The sequence below is a fragment of the Meles meles genome, chromosome 11 (genome assembly GCF_922984935.1).
Source record: "Meles meles chromosome 11, mMelMel3.1 paternal haplotype, whole genome shotgun sequence".
Lineage (NCBI taxonomy): Eukaryota > Metazoa > Chordata > Mammalia > Carnivora > Mustelidae > Meles > Meles meles.
This window is the reverse complement of record NC_060076.1, coordinates 96314035-96329877: the sequence shown is the minus strand read 5'-3', so window position 1 is coordinate 96329877 and position 15843 is coordinate 96314035. Positions and strand designations below refer to the sequence as shown.

At 48.9% G+C, this 15843-nt stretch overlaps 1 protein-coding gene across 1 annotated transcript in view; it reads left to right on the top strand.

The window, feature by feature from the left end:
• The window catches only part of SHC3 (SHC adaptor protein 3), a 93583-nt gene that overhangs the window by 63993 nt on the left and 13747 nt on the right, over positions 1-15843 (top strand). The window contains exons 8-11 of the mRNA XM_046023073.1: positions 5410-5560; positions 6514-6601; positions 7187-7342; positions 10281-10576. Of these exons, the coding sequence (XP_045879029.1) occupies positions 5410-5560; positions 6514-6601; positions 7187-7342; positions 10281-10576 (691 nt within the window). The remainder of the gene's footprint in view (positions 1-5409; positions 5561-6513; positions 6602-7186; positions 7343-10280; positions 10577-15843) is intronic.

Sequence of the window (15843 nt, the reverse complement as noted above, 5' to 3'; positions counted from 1 at the left end):
GTTTATGGTTACGTGTAAGACTATTACATGCCAATTGCACAGCATCTGAGGGCCGGGCGGAGATGGGGCGGGGTTTAACGGTCACAGTGAAAATATTCCAACGTCCAGAAAGAATTTTACAGTGAACATCTCCTAGATTCCTCTATTCTCATTTTACTGTTAATCTGATATATCTATCCTTCCAAAGTAAGTTTGACACATTTTATTTCTTTTTTAAAAAATGAAGCAGACAGAGCAAAATGTTCACACTTGTTTAATCTCCACGGGGGAGATGTATCTTTTATATTAATTTTCTGTACTTTGGAAAATGTTGCATCAAAGTCAAATAAATAAATGAAAAATAGGTACAAAAAATAGGTACAAAAATGCGTGTGGGAGTTGCCTTGCTTCTCTGGGAACGTACCGAAGGTAGGAATTTTCTATAGAATTTTTTTATATTGAGTTTGAAAAAATTGGGGGGAAAGACAGTGAAGCAGATGCGATCTTGTCTGTGGAGAAAGGCTTTGACTTCAAACGCAAGTACAGGCATACAATTTCTAAAGTTGACAGGAACGAGGGGACTGGCCTGACACCCATGTCACCTTATCTGACACGCTACTTGTCACATCCACTGAGCAGGTCTGAGAGCACGGAGAGGCGGGGACACCACTTTTGTTCTAGCTGGGGACAGCCGACGCTGGGAGAGGACCGTCCCTGCCTCCCCCCGTCCCGGGACCCTGACTCTAGGGGGCACTGGCTTGTTTTTCTCCTGATCTGCCGAGATCCCAGAGACCAGCAGCACAGAGGCTTCTGTTGGTTGGGAGTGCTCCTTGGGTTTTCATCTCACTCCCTCAAGCCAAGTCTCTCCAGCTTGGTAAATAAGAGCTAGAGGTATGAGAATTTGGTGCATCGAGCTCCTTCGCCCACACGGCTTGGAGCGGAGACGTGGACAGCTGGGCGTGGAGGGAGTGGGGCAGTGTTAGGGCCCACCAGGCTGCCCCAAATATCTCAGTAACATGTCTGCAGTACACAATACGCCTTTCTTCTTTTGCGGTTGGTGAGTGGATGGCTTTTTTTGTGAATTATTTCTTGTTCATTGTATTCATTAGTGGGGGAGAGACTCTCATTTGGATTCAGCACCCATTTCCAGCTGGAAATCAAAAATAGTTCTTTCAAATGAATGGGGATTTTTTTTTTTTTGGTGTGGTCTGATTTTCCTTGGGAGTTTTCTTTTTTTCCTGTGATATTTCTTATGGAAATCCAAGGTCATTTTCAACACAAATCCAGAGAAGACCACGACAAACAATTCAAATGTAGTTAATGCTCCCTGTTCTGCATTTAAAAGTTAATATGTAATTCATTTGTGATAACAGTGACTCTCGGAAAGCATCTAATTTAGTGATGCTTCACATGTTCAGATGATACAAGCGCGTTTCCATCACCTCAGGCCCATGACTGGTCACCTCCGTTTTCTCCCCTTTCTCCCCCTTCTCCCTGGGCCACCACTAATCTTTCTGTCTTCGTGGATTTGCCAGTTTGGGACATTTTGTAGAAGTGGAATCATACAGAGTTCCGTGAGAGGCTTCCTTCACTGAGGAGGATGTTTTCCAGATCCGTCCACATTGTAGAATTTACTAGCACAGTCCTTCTTAGGGCTAAATAACCCTCCACTGGACGCCTCTACCTCCTCTCAGATGGCCATTCTTCATTTTGTCCCCATTTGTCCGGGCCCACCCCTTAGCTCGGGTGAGTAATGCTGCTGTGACTCTGTGGACAGTCCCCGTGTGGACAGAGTGCTCAGTACTCCAGGTAAACACCACGGGCTGCAGTTGCTGGATAACGTGGTAACTTTACGCTAAACTCTTTGAGAAACTGCCAACTTTTTTCCAAAGTGGCTGTAGCTTTTTATACCTCCACCAGCAAAGTGTGAGGACTCTAATTTCTCTATGTCATTTTGATTACAGCTATCCTACCTTACCCTGACGGTGATTTTCTTTTTTTTTTTCTTTAAAAGATTTTATTTATTTATTTGACAGACAGAGATCACAAGCAGGCAGAGAGGCAGGCAGAGAGAGAGGGAGGAGGAAGCAGGCTCCCTGCTGAGCAGAGAGCCCAATGTGAGGACTCGATCCCAGGACCCCAGGATCATGACCTGAGCCAAAGGCAGAGGCTCAACCCACTGAGCTACCCAGGCCCCCCTGGCTGTGATTTTCATTAGCATTTCCCTGATGACCAATGATTAAGCCATGTTCATGTGCTTATTACCTATTTCTGTATCTTCTTTGGAAAAATTCCTGCTCAGATCTGTAGCCCATTTATTGCTGTAGGAGTTCTTCATATATTCTGAATACTAGTCCCTTTCCAGATATATGATCAACAAGTATTTTCTCCCATTTCGTGTGTTGTCTTTTGTAGTCTTGAGTGTCCTTTAAAGTACAAGGTTTTTCATTTTGATGAACTCCAGTTTGCTTATTTTCTTTCTTCTGTTGCTTTTGTTTTTGGTGTCATGGGTAAGAAACCATTGCCTACTCCACAATAGCCAACATATGAAAAGAGCCCAGATGTCCATTAACAGATGCACACACACACACACACACACACACACACACAGGGATATTACTCAGCCATCTAAAAGAATAAAATCTTGCCATTTACAGCAATGTGGATGGAACTAGAGAGGATTATGCTAAATGAAATATGTCAGTCAGAGAAAGAAAAATGCTATATGGTTTTACTCATATGTGGAATTTAAGAACAAAACAGATGAACATAGGGGAAGGGAAGGAGAAATAAAATAAGATAAAAACAGAGAGGAAGACAAACCATGAGAGACTCTGAACTCTAGGAAATAAAATGAAGGTTCTGGAGGGGAGGTGGGGGGATGGTGTGATTTGGTGATGGGCATTAAGGCGGGCACGTGATGGAATGAGCATTGGGTATTGAATCACTGAACTCTTCCTTTGAAACTAATAATACACTACATGTTAAACAAATTGAATTAAATAAGAAATTTAAATTAAAAAAATGGATGAGGTTAATTGGCACAAAAAAAAGAAACAATTGCCTTATGCAAGGTTACAAAAATTTATACCCATGTTTTCTTCTGTGTTTCACTTCAGTGCCTTTTAATTTCTTCTTATTATATAATTTCCTTGGCTAGAATCTCCAGTATAAGGACTAGAAGTAGGAAGGGGGGACATTCTTATCCTGTGCTGACCTTAGGAAGAAAACACCACACCCAGTCTGTCACCATTAACCATTGGTTAGCTGTGGATTTCTCATAGATGCCCTTTATTGTGAAAATGTCCCTTTATTCAAAGTTTATTGAGTATCTTTGTCATGCAAAGATGTTAGATTTTGTCAAATGCCTTTTCTGTGTCTATTGAGATAAGTATTTGGTATTTGTTTTTATTCTATTGATATGATATATTACAACAGTTGACTTTGAAATGTTGAACCAACCTTGCATCACTGGGATAAATCCCACTTAGTTATGGTGTATAGTTCTTTTTATATGTTAGTGGGTTTAGTTTGTATTTTGTTAAGGATTTTTTTTTCATCCATTTTCACAACAGTTATTGGTCTACGGCTTTCTTTTCTTGTAATAACTTTGTCTGGTTTTGGTCTCAGGATAATACTGGCTTTATAGATTGAGTTTAGAGATATTCCTCCCTTTTGTATTTTTCAGAAGAGTTATAAAGAATTGCTGTTAACTCTTCTTTGCGTGTTTGATAGAATTCACGAGGAAGCCATGATTCAGAGCTTTTCTTGGAGTATGAGTTTTTTTAATTGTCACTAATTCAGTCTCTTTCCAGGTCTATTTAGATTTTCTATTTCTTCTCTAGTAAGTTTTGGTAGTTTGAGTCTTGGTAGGAATTTTTCTGTTTCGGCTAGGTCATCTAGTTGGTGTAGTTACCTATAGTTTCTCGCATCTTGTGTTTTAAGTTTGCCTGCGTAGTTAACTTTGCCGATGTTCTCTGTTTGCTCATATAGATATGTGTTTCTGTTTAGTGCCTGATTTCAGCCTGAAGTCCCTCCTTTAGTATCTCTTATAGGGAAGATCTGCTGTAATGAATTTTCTTTGGTTTTTATCTGGGAATGTCTTAATTTTTTCTTCATTTTCAAAAGGTAGTTTTACTGGATATAGATTTCTTGGCATACAGTATTTCTTTCTGTACTTGGACTATGCCATCCCATTGTCTTCTGGCCTCAGTTACTTCTGAAGAGAAATTAGTTGTAATATTAGTGAGGATCTCTTGCATGTGATAAGTGGCCTCTCTCTTGCTGCTTTCAAGTCTCTCTCTTTTTGGCTTTAAACAGCTTGATTATGATGTGTTAAGGTATGGAGCTTTTTTAGTTTATCCTTTCTGGGGTATTTTTTTTCTATTTTTCGCTCCTTGGATGTGTTGATCAATTATTTTAATTAAATTTGGCAAGTTTCTGGCCCGGAGGTCTTCCTGTGTCTCCTTCCAGGCCCTTTCCATCCCTCCTCCTTTGGGATCCCTCATGTGTATGTTGGTTTGCTTAAAGGGCTCTGTAGGTCTCTGAGGCTCTGTTCATTCTCTTTAGTTCTTTTTTCTTTCTGTTTCTGTGATTTGATAGTCTTAAGTGACCTATCTTTAAGTTCTGTCATTCTTTCTTCAATCTGTTCACACCTGTTTTGAGCTCCTCTATGAATTTTTAAAAAAGATTTTATTTATTTATTTGACAGACAGAGATCACAAGTAGGCAGAGAGGCAGGCAGAAGGAGAGGAGGAAGAAGGTTCCCTGCTGAGCAGAGAGCCCATGCGGGGCTCGATCCCAGGACCCTGGGATCATGACCTGAGCTGAAGGCAGAGGCTTTAACCCACTGAGCCACCCAGGCGCCTCTGAATTTTTTATTCCAGTTATTAACATTTTAAATTATAGCCTTTCTATTTGGTTATTTTACAAAATTACTTCTACCTCTATTTTGATATTCCCTATTTGGTGAAACAGCAGTCTGATGTTTATTTTTTGTTGATGATTTCTTTTATTCCATATTAAAAGTAGCCACTTTAAAATCTTTGTCTCATTAGTCCCCAATTTTAGTTTCCTCAGGAAAAGTTTCTGTTGATAGCCTTTTTTCTTGCACATCAGCCATGCTTTCTTATTTCTTTGCATATTGTCTAATTTTTCATTGACACTGGAAATTTTAAATAATACAGAAGCTCACCTCCTCAGGATTTCTTGTTGCTGCTCTTTGTCGTGGCTGTTTCAGAAGGTTGAACTGCAAATAAGGCTGAAGTATCCGGCCAAAGCATTCATCTGCTTTTCAGGGTTGAGATCTAGAGAGTGAGGAGACAGTCACTAACTGTCTTGTCTGGGGTAGCAGGTCCTCATGTTAGATTTGTTCATTTTGAAGACAAGCTCAGCTTTTGTCTAAAGCTCTGGAAAATCCTCTTCTAACAGAATGCAGAGTCTGGATGAGCCTTGGACTGAAGAGGAGGGGGATGGCTCAGACCACCCATACTACAACAGCATCCCAAGCAAGACACCTCCTCCAGGGGGCTTCGTGGATGTGCGGCTGCAGGCCAGACCCCACGCCCCCGACATCGCCCAGGTAAGTCCTGTACCCCGACCTGGGTCGTGGCCACCTGAGCTTTATTTCCTTTCGCCTTCTTCCACTCAACTGGCAGGCTGCGTTTTGTCTAGTCTTTGACAGGATAACTCACCTGTTTTCTCCCCTGCGATGACACCAAGTAGACAAGAAGGGGAGGCTTTTGTTGTAACATCTTACGGTGTTAATCAGTATCTTGGAACTATATTATGATTCTGGAGATATGAGTCTGGGGTCCCCTCCATCCTGGGACAAGCCCATCATGGGAGCTCAGTGAGAAGAAAAAAGAGTTCAAGACTTGTAAAAGGCCTGGGGTACTTTGTGTTCCCTGAAAAGAGAGTGGATGTGGGCCCTTAAAATAACGAGAATTTCAAGAGCCTTCTCTTTTATTCATTTCTTTGACTTTTCCTCCAACTCAACATGCCGGTAAGGCGATTGCTTTGTAGAGCTGTAGTATCTCTATTTCATTATAGAGAATTTTTTGATGTCACCTACTTTGTGCAAATAACAATGATGCTAAGAAAGTGACAAAATAACAGTGACATCAAGTGTCAATAGCTGTGACACGGAGACGGGCGGGGTGGGTTTGGCCAGGTGTGCGTGGCTGTGGGCGGCGTGATCCGACGCAGAGAAACGCGCCAGCCCAAGTTCACTTTACGAGTGATGGCGCTGCACTAAGAGGGCTCATCTTCGGCCACGCGGAGGGAGGGCCGGCGGCGGAAAATGGAAACAGGATGGGCGTGTGTAGTTCTGATGCGAGGCAGCCTCTTCCTCACACCCACGCAATCCTATCTCCCAAATCCTAACGCCAACTGTGAAGCATGCAGGGAAAAGTGGGAGGAATTGGGAAAGCGCTCTACTCTCTGCTGGGGTCCCTTGTACCGCACTGTGGCGTTTAGAGGTGGGGAAGGGGGAGACGATGCTTTTTCTCTTTATGTATTTACACGTGTCTGTAGTTTGCAGGAAAAGAGCAAACTTACTACCAGGGGAGACACTTAGGAGACCCGTTTGGCGAGGACTGGCAGCAAACACCGGTCAGGCAAGGTGAGAGGCAAGGGGAGGCCGGCTGGGCTCACCACACTCTTGGCCCGGCTAGGAGGTGCCCCGGAGGCACAGCCTGCAGCGGGGGTCCTCGACCGCACACCCACCCTGGGCCTCCTGCACTGCTAGAATGGAGTCAACGTACAAAGCATTCACTTACACTTAAAGGCAAAAATAGGGCAATTGAAATGAGGCTGTTTCTTCTGCTCTGCTCCTTGCTCTGTGGCCTTTGTAAAGGGGGTGCGGGGACCCGGGAGCCTCGGCCCCGCTGTGCCTGCTCCACTTCCCTACCCGGGTCAGGGCCAGGGTCTCGGTCAGGCCCTAGTGATCATGCGTCCACCCTCACAGGCCACCCGTCGCATTTTGACAAGAAGGCTGGGAAATTGTCCCAGTCAGAACAGCACAGCAGTGAACAGGGTCCGAAGAGGGGCACTGAGCCAATGGGGACCCACGGGAGGAATTATCTAGCATCCTGTAGGATCGCCTTCGTACAAGAGGAGCGGGGTGGGGTGGGGCAGCTTACAGGCAGATGCACCAATGACCACCCTTCCCGTTGTAAGAAAGAGACGGCTCGTTTCCTTGTTGCAGGGTCCCTGGATATCTACGGCATGCCGGAGGGGAAAGCGCACGCGGCCCCCGGAGAAGCCCCCACGTACGTGAACGCCCAGCACCTCCCGCCTCAGGCCACAACGGCGTCCGGCAGCAGCGCAGAGAGCAGCCCGCGGAAGGACCTCTTCGACATGAGTGGGTTGCCATTCGTCTGGGTTTCCTGTCTTCTGAGGTCGCTTTCTGCGACGCCTTCTTTTTGAAACCTGTGCCGTAACACTCTTTCTGCTAGCAGCGTTCTGATGAGCAGTGATGGCTGTCTGCACTTTTCTGGGCTGTGAGTGGGCTTTTCGAGGCTTCGACCTTGGCTGACCTCTGCTTGGGGCTGACAGCCCTCTCTGAGGTCCGGGGGCAGAGCATTTCCCCTCTTTTTCGAACTGACGTTCCTCTTGAAGAGCTGCCCGTGTGTCGAGGCAAATGATACACACACGAAAAGCACTCGTTTTTTCACTTAAATGCTGGTCGGCTGTAAGGGGACAAATTCTGTATCAGTGGCTAAGGATGCCAAGGTGGCATGCATGCCCTGCTTCACAGAGCCCTCGGTCTGTTGACCAAGTCCAGCACGAACGCAAGGAAGTGATCCGCCGTCTGGGGTGTGCACACTCGCTCGCTCTCCCATGCGCACACTAGCTCGCTGTCCCATGCGCACACTCACTCGCTCTCCCGTGCGCACACTCGCTCGCTCTAGCGTACACACACTCGCTCGCTCTCGTGTATGCTCTCCGTTGAGCATCTAGTGTGGGTCACATACCGTTCTGCTTACTGGGGTCGGCAAGGGAGCAAACAGAGGGTCCCATGGAGCGTGAGTTCGCAGGTGACAAGCAGTGCCCTGGGGAACCCCCAGACAGGATGAGGAGTGTGACAGGAAGCTCCTCAGCAGGGCGGGGACGCATGCTGTGGACCCTCAGCATCACGAGGGCTGGGACGCGTCAATCAGCCAGGGACGCGGCAATGGAAGTGGGAATTGTGGCTAAGGAACTTCGAAGGAGCTTCCCGAGTTCCCAAAGAGCTTCACATCCTCACGCTGCTTTGTCAGCTCCCTGAGACTTTCACGGGCCAGAGGGATTCCTTGAGAATTTAACAAGTGTCTACCACGGGCTAGGCACCTGTTACTTCATTCAATTTCTGCCACAGTCCTGCAGGGAGCCACCGTTATTATGGCTCTGTGGCTGGCAGGCAGCCTTGCCGGTGCGGCGTGCACTCTCCGGGGGCAGTGTGGGAAGGACGAAGCGTGTGAGTGCTGCCACAACCCGGCGGCCTCCTGCCAGCGGAAGTCTATTTCTTCTCAGCCACTTTGGTTTCCCAGACAGTGCATTCCCATTCTGACTTGCAAAAATCACCACCGACAGAGGAACTGGAGACTCTCAGGGCTTGGAGGCACCTTAATGATCTTCTAATCAAATCCCATCTCTTAAAAAATGTAGGAACAGCCTCAGAAGTAGGAAGCCACTTTCCCAAGACGCAGGGCAAAGTGGAGGCTCTCTGAGCCTCTGTTCCAGCTACAATGACGCCTCCCAAAGGCAGTTTAGTACCAGTATTTATACTCAATTTTCACTGTTTAATTTAGTCAATTAACCAGTGACTTCTGGCTCCAGAGCCCGAGGAAAGGTAAATAAGACGAGGGTTTGGGATGGGAAAAATAAGAACCAGAGCCATCCTTTGTTGTCAATCCATGTCCACACCTGCTCCCAAACCAGAGAAGGGGAGACAAGGAGAAGAAAGGGCCCTGGCGAGGCTGGTTGCTATTGAAAAGTCTGGAAAAGGAATTAAGCCAGCACTCTGTGTCGTTTCCCGTAAACTGCAGGAGTTAAATAATGATGGTGGTGGTGATGGGGCTGCTCCTGGTGCTGATGGTGGTGGTGGGGCTGGCGATGCTGATGATGGGGTGTTGTTGGTGATGCTGCTGCTGCTGATGCTGGTGCTCGTCATGGTGATGTTGACGGCGACGGTGGTGACCATGGGGATGGTCTGCATAGTGACGGTGGTGCTGGTGTAGAAATGTTATAATACAGCCTTCAACCACTCCAGGTAATCAGGAAAAATAGGATAAAAACAGAAAATCTAATTTTCGGCAACAGTTTTAACCTGCTTTTATTCCCAGATTTGTGAACAGTGTAACAAGTGTCGAAATGCCCTGATGGGAGTTTCATTTATCACCTGACTCCTGCCCGTCTTCTACTAACAATTGGTCTCCTCCTAGAGCATTTGTTGAACATCTGTGGGTATGGACTATATCCCAGGGATGATGCTGGACTCTGGGGACGTAGCTGTGCCCGTTCTCGTGCTGCATGTCGGCATGGTCCCGTGTTGTCATCATGACGCCTTACACTGCCACTGTGCGGCATCGTGGGCTGTTTTGAGAGCTTTTGTACATATTACCTCCTTTCCTTTGAAAGTGGAGAGTCGAGGTTTCATCAGATGTCCTTGGGACTTTTCATGCTGCTGCTGTCTGTTGCCTGCGGCGGGAAGTGTGTCCTGAAGGCCGTGCGGTCCTGCTCCATCTCCAGCACTCGCACAGACAAATGAAGGCCACGGGGAGGTAGCGCTCCTAACCTGGGCCAAGCCACACAAAGGCGCCTGAAAATGTCCATTTTCTTCTCTTTTAAAAATTTTCCAGACGCAGGAATTTTGAAACAAACATCTGACAGCTGGGTACAGGTTTTGCACTAAATCTAACCTTGCAGATGTCTTCCTCTTCACGCATTTCTGTTAGCACTGGCAGGTTTTCATTCAGCAGGAAGCAGATTTGTAAAGGCTAGCCGATGTTCCAGAAGCAGTAGATGGTCTGTATAATGCGTGGCCTGGTGCAGCGTGCAAAAGTGAAGTCGTCCTAACCGGTGAGACAGAGGGTGTGTTTGAATCCCTGGTGCCAGGCCCAGTGCCCGGCTGTCTCGCGAAACCCAACTAGTCAGAAAAAGGTGCCAAGGTTTGGGCTGTGGTTTTATTACCAGCCAATCGTGTTTCTGTAGGTTTGTTTCTTGCGGAAGTTGTCTTGGCATTTCCTTCGGTCACACTGTGCGTTTTACTATTTGCGCTTCTTGGGGGTTCACTTGTTTCTGGTGATTGTTGTTGACAGAACCTTTTGAAGATGCTCTCAGGAACCAGTCCCTGGGGCCTGTGCTGAGCAAAGCGGCCTCCGTGGAGTGCATCAGCCCCGTCACCCCCAGAGCCCCAGATGCCAAGATGCTGGAGGAGCTGGAAGGGGAACCTTGGTACCAAGGGGAGATGAGCCGGAAGGAGGCCGAAGGGCTGCTGAAGAACGACGGGGACTTCCTGGTCCGGAAGAGCGCCACCAACCCCGGCTCCTTCGTCCTCACAGGGATGCACAACGGCCAGGCCAAGCACCTGCTGCTCGTGGACCCAGAAGGCACGGTGAGCACGGGGCGGGACACGACCTGCCTCCTTAGAACGGACTCCCCTTGGTCTCTGTGCTGGGTGACTCACTTTCCCTCCACTACCCACGCGTGCTGGCTGAGGGCCTGGTGGCCACTCCTGTGGGACCCGGGAGGCCAGGTGCAGAGGGCTGGTGAATTTAGGCCAGCCCTGGGCTTGCGCTTGGAAATCACGAGGGCCTGGGGTAGAAGCGCTAACACTGATGTCCTTTACAGTGAATGAATACAAATCCCGGAAAGTCTTCTTGTCTAGTACAGTCTTAGTGGATACGGACGTGCAGGGGTCATGGGCTTTCAGTATTTACCTCAAATGTCTCTAAAGCTGAGTCACCGAGTTTCTGTCCCTAGAGTGCTTGCCGTGATGAGGCTGTACCTAAAGCTCTATTAACTGGCCTCTTGCTTTCCCGCTCAGGGAAGTCATGCCTCGTGACAGTGAGCTTGGCCGTTCCTGGCAGCATGGTCCTGTCTGAAGAGCTCTATGGGTTTGCCTGCATTTCCCATCTTCCAGTCAATAAAGAGATTTGACTTGATCTTGGCGCAGTCCAAGAATGGTTAAGTTTAATAAATGTAATGACATTAAGTGAACCATTAAATAAATTCCAGGATTGTTTTAAAAACTTGTTGTCCAGTGAAAACAAAGACGAGGGTAGCATGATCAAATAGTAGCTCAGGGCATTGTCTGTCCTGACGGACGGGTAGGGACGAAGCCTCAGTCTTTGGCTAGCCTTGATCGCAATTTAATTTAATTTGGTGGAGGGGACCTGACCTAGTTTACGGCTTCTGTGTCCGTACCTCAGCCCTGAGTCTCCTCTCAGCCCTGTACCTGGACAGCCCTTCCCGGGAACGCAGTGCAAACCCATCTTCTTTGGTCATTGGGATTTCCCCACAGACGTACATCAGGGAAAATACATACTGTGTGTTTGTGCGTCTTAGAAATATGGAACCATGATGCTGCCCCCAGTGAGGTGAAATCCCATTTCATTTTGTTCATTTTTGTCTCTGCACAAGATCTGTGTGGGGTGCTTTCCATACGCGGAATCGTCGCTTGGCTGGGCTCCCGGGCGTCCCCCACTCTGTGGTCACAGGCCACTTGTGGAAATCTCTCAGGAAGGGCTAAAGGCACTAGGAATCCTCTTGTGTGTTTCCCGCGCTGGTCTTCTGGGGCACATCCCAGGGCTGGGGTTTTTGTTCACAGGATATGGGTACAGTTAGCGTCACCAGAGGCTCACGTTTGCTTCAGAATGGCTGGACTACCGGGACGGCTGCTGAGCACCGAGGTTCCCGCCTCCTTCTGCTCCTCCTCCTCCATGTGGTCCTCCCAGTGTGGTGAATCTGGGTGGTGGGACGGGGAGGAAAGCATGTCTCAGTGCTGGCTGTGGCGTACTTGGACTGCACGTCCACAGGTCCCCCCTGGAAACACACCGTTCCCGCCTTTCCCCCACGCTTCTCTTCTGACCCTCTCCCTGGACTCTCCCGCTGAGTTTTCAGACATGGAATTTCCACGTAAACTCTCCTGTGTTCTCACGCATCTGATCATTTTGTCCGTGATGTTCTCCACCAAATAGAAGTTTCCCTTGTGCAGAGGTTCACGGTCTTGAGTTTTAGAGGATTTTCTCGCCTGTGGTCACAGACATACTCTGCTCTTCTATATTTTCTTCGTTTGACTTTGAAAGCTTTGTTTTTCATGTTTATGTTTTAATTCTCACTAGACGTACTTGGAAGATGACCTAAGATGGGGACCCCACACTGTTTAGATCTGCAGGCAGTGAGCCAACATGGGTCACGCGGACGGTCCTTGTGCTCCACGCCCCCCGCCCAGCGTGTTGGGCCACATCTCGAGTGCACGCCCGCTCCGTCCAGCTGACCTCCTGTCCTGGTACCAGTGCCCTGACGCTCGGTCATTACGACTTTGAAACGGTCTTATCACCTGGTTTCAGGGCTTCCTCGTGAAACTCCTTTCTGTGCTCTCTAGCGTAGGTGTTCTCAGACCTTTCTCCTCTTTGTTCCGGTTTTAGAGCCCGTTTATCCAGCCACTGAGAACTGAGTGGGATTCTGGTAGGACCGGCGTTGAATTTGCCAATGAGTTTTGGGGAGCGCCGACAGCGTGCAGCATTTGGTCATCGCGTCCATGAACATGGCCTAATGTCTACTTATTTAGCGTTAAGATGCCCGTTGTTAGAATTTAAAAATTCTCTCCAGGAGGTTCCTGTGTTCCTTTGTTTGGTTATTTCCTAGATGGTCTGGTTTTAATCTTGTTGAACATGGTGTTACTTTGGTTACGTTTTCTCAACAGTGACTGCTGCCAGGAGAGGAATGTGGTGTGATCTCGTGCCCAGAAATCTTGCCGATGGCAGCGGTTTTTCTGGGACAGTGGTTATGCAGTGACAAACACCAACAGCCGCGTCTCCTGCCTCCCCGCTACCCACCCCACGGGATGGTCCCGCCCCACCGCGCTCACCGGGCGCCCATGGGCAGTGACCGGTAGAGGGCGCCCTTGTCTTGTTCCCAGCCTGAAAGGGGCTATGGGAGCTTTGTTCCATTAAGGATGATGTAAGCTTTTGGTAGCTCGTCTTCACCCGCCCAAAGCATGGCACTGCCTGGTTCATTCACTCCACAAAGTGCACTGACCCTGAGGCCAGGCACCGGCTTGGCACCTGGGCTACAGCCGAGAACCAGGTGCAAAACACAATTCCTGTTTGTGTGTAATTCGTACGTATTAATCTCTTAATTACTTTTGTCATACTGGATTTTATTGAATGCTTCTTCGCATCGCCTGATATAATGGAATAATAGTGTGGTCTTTCCTTGAGTCCGTGAAGGTGGGGATCTGCTCAGGCAGGTTTTTCGGATGCTATGCCCTGGCACAAGCCCTGCGTGGTCCTAACGTGGTCTCCACGAGCGGCGTTGCTGGGTTGGGGCATCTAATACTAACTTTCGGACAATCCCAGTTGCACTTGCGAGGTGAGGTCGGTCTTCATGGTCTTTGTTGCCTTCTGTTCGTGCTGCTAATCTGGTTGGGGTGTCAACACTATCGGGTTCTGTTCACCTCTCACAACAAGCAAGGCTCACTCCAGAGCACAGAACCCTCCCTCCCTGTCACACGTCACACAGATTCCCCAGGAGGGCCCCTATTTCTGCACCGTGATTTATTTTGACCCTGAAGCCCTTCTCACAAACAGGCTCTCATTTATACTCATTTATTTGTTAACATGCTTATTAATTGGTTTTCCCCACTGGACGGTCATCTCTGTGAAGGGAGCAGCCTTAATCCTTGTGGTACCGTGCTGGGCGCCCCGTGCGTGCTCGACACGCCCGTGGCAGGTGAGGCACAGAGGGACGCGGGACTTCGCGAGAGCTGAGAGCCCCAGAGGCCACATGGTGCTAAGGGGCCTGTGCTATTGACGGGAGTGTGTGTCTAGAATCCGTGCAGAGCGATTTCCCTTTGCAAGGGCTGCTGCTACGGCATCTCTGTTTTCTGAAAGAAAATACCCCAGCAAGTCTGTGAAAAGATAAAGATTGTAGCTAAAACTTTACGGTATTTTTTGAAGATGAGAAGTTCATGATTTATCTAAAGTATATCATCTCATAGAGCGAAGACAGTTAATGTTTTATTTACCCGGTCCTTACAGACAAGAGGACGATGAGGGAAAGACAGGTATGACCACTCCTCTACACGCGCACACGGGGGTGAGGAGAAGGTTAGGGAGGGGCCAGGCTGTGGCCGTGAGCTCACAACAGGTGTGCAAGCACGCCACGGCCCCAGGCCGTGCTGTCCATGTGGCTCCAGTTTTGGAGGAGAAATGTCTAGTGCCGCTGAGGAAACCTGCAAGTCACACCTGAGAACTGTCCCTTTGGGAGGCTTTTTGCTGGGTGGGCTCATCGAGTTTAATTGATCCGGTGGAGGAGGGCTTCAGCTGAGAAAGACCTCATCCCAAATGTAATGTCGCTTCCTTGCCGTTAGGATGCCAAAATAGACGACGAGCACATTCTCTTCAATATTTATTCATCTGATTTTCATGGGAATTGGTTGGTCCCTAACTATAAAGGGGGAAACTTGGCAGAACAGATTACTCCGAGAAAGAAGGATACGAAGCGGTTCTGAGTCTAAATTTACTGCAGAGTACGCCAACCTGCGTGCCTTCCCACTGCACACTGATCGTGCAAGACGGGGGCTCCTGGGGTCGCAGGAGTCTCAGGGGACCAGGAGGGCAGGGGCGGAACCCCTGAGCCCCCGGGGCAGGGGTGCGGCCCAGGCTGTGCAGGAGCAGTTCGGGAGAGGGAGTCTGGAGCGTGGGCTTTCCTTGGCATCACCCTCCCATCCCTCCTGAGTTTAAGATATTCCCTGAGGCCCCTGTCCCTTTGGCCAGAAGGGCCAGCAGACTAGGGCGGTCACCTGCTTGCATTTGGATGGGTGGCCGGCACCCCTGCCCCCGTGGCTGGTGTGCCGTGGGCTTCCCAAACGTGGCCTCAAGGGCGTGGCACATTTGAAAACACAGGCCGGCTTGGCATTCCGGAAATCACAGAATGACGGCTACCGTCCAATGCCCCACACTTATTAGGATTTTATTTTATTCTGAGAGTAATTAAAACAGATCCCCCCGCCATCCTTCCACTTTAAAAAGCCTTGTTATTTTAAAGTTCTCTTTGTCTCAGGAGGACTAGATGGTGCTAAATTAACCAGTGACATGGGAATTCTTGCTGGTCTGAGCTGCAGTCCCCACTCACCCAGGGGGCGGGGCTCTCCTGCCCCTCGGCTCTCCACCCGGATACGCCGCCACCACCCGCCTGCAGACCCCCTTTGCCCCCACCCCACATCAGCTTCCCCAGGAAGGGGTGTTCTCCAGTGTTCACCTGGAGGCTGGGTGAAGGGGGCGCTGGGCCGGCTTCTCCCCAGCAGACCCGCTCCTTCCCCTGTAATTACTAAATATTTGGGGGCAGGCACCATGAAGCTACCCAAGTGCCTTCTTCCCAACCAAACCTCCCCGCTGCTAATGAATGTCTTTATCTGTGTGGATTCACGGCTCCCTGTGTGGTTTAGCGGGTTCCCACCGGCCGCCCTATTTGCTTCCTGCTGCTTCAAGCAGGTTTCGGTGTCCCTCTGACATGGCCTCATTCTTTTGCCCCTTCTTCCCTCAAAACACAGGGGTATAACGGCACCGTCTCCCCCTGCTGCGGTCCCGCGCTCAGCCGCTTCTCCGAAGGAGCCCCAGCCTGGTCTTTCTCACGGGGAGACCAGGAACTGCATGT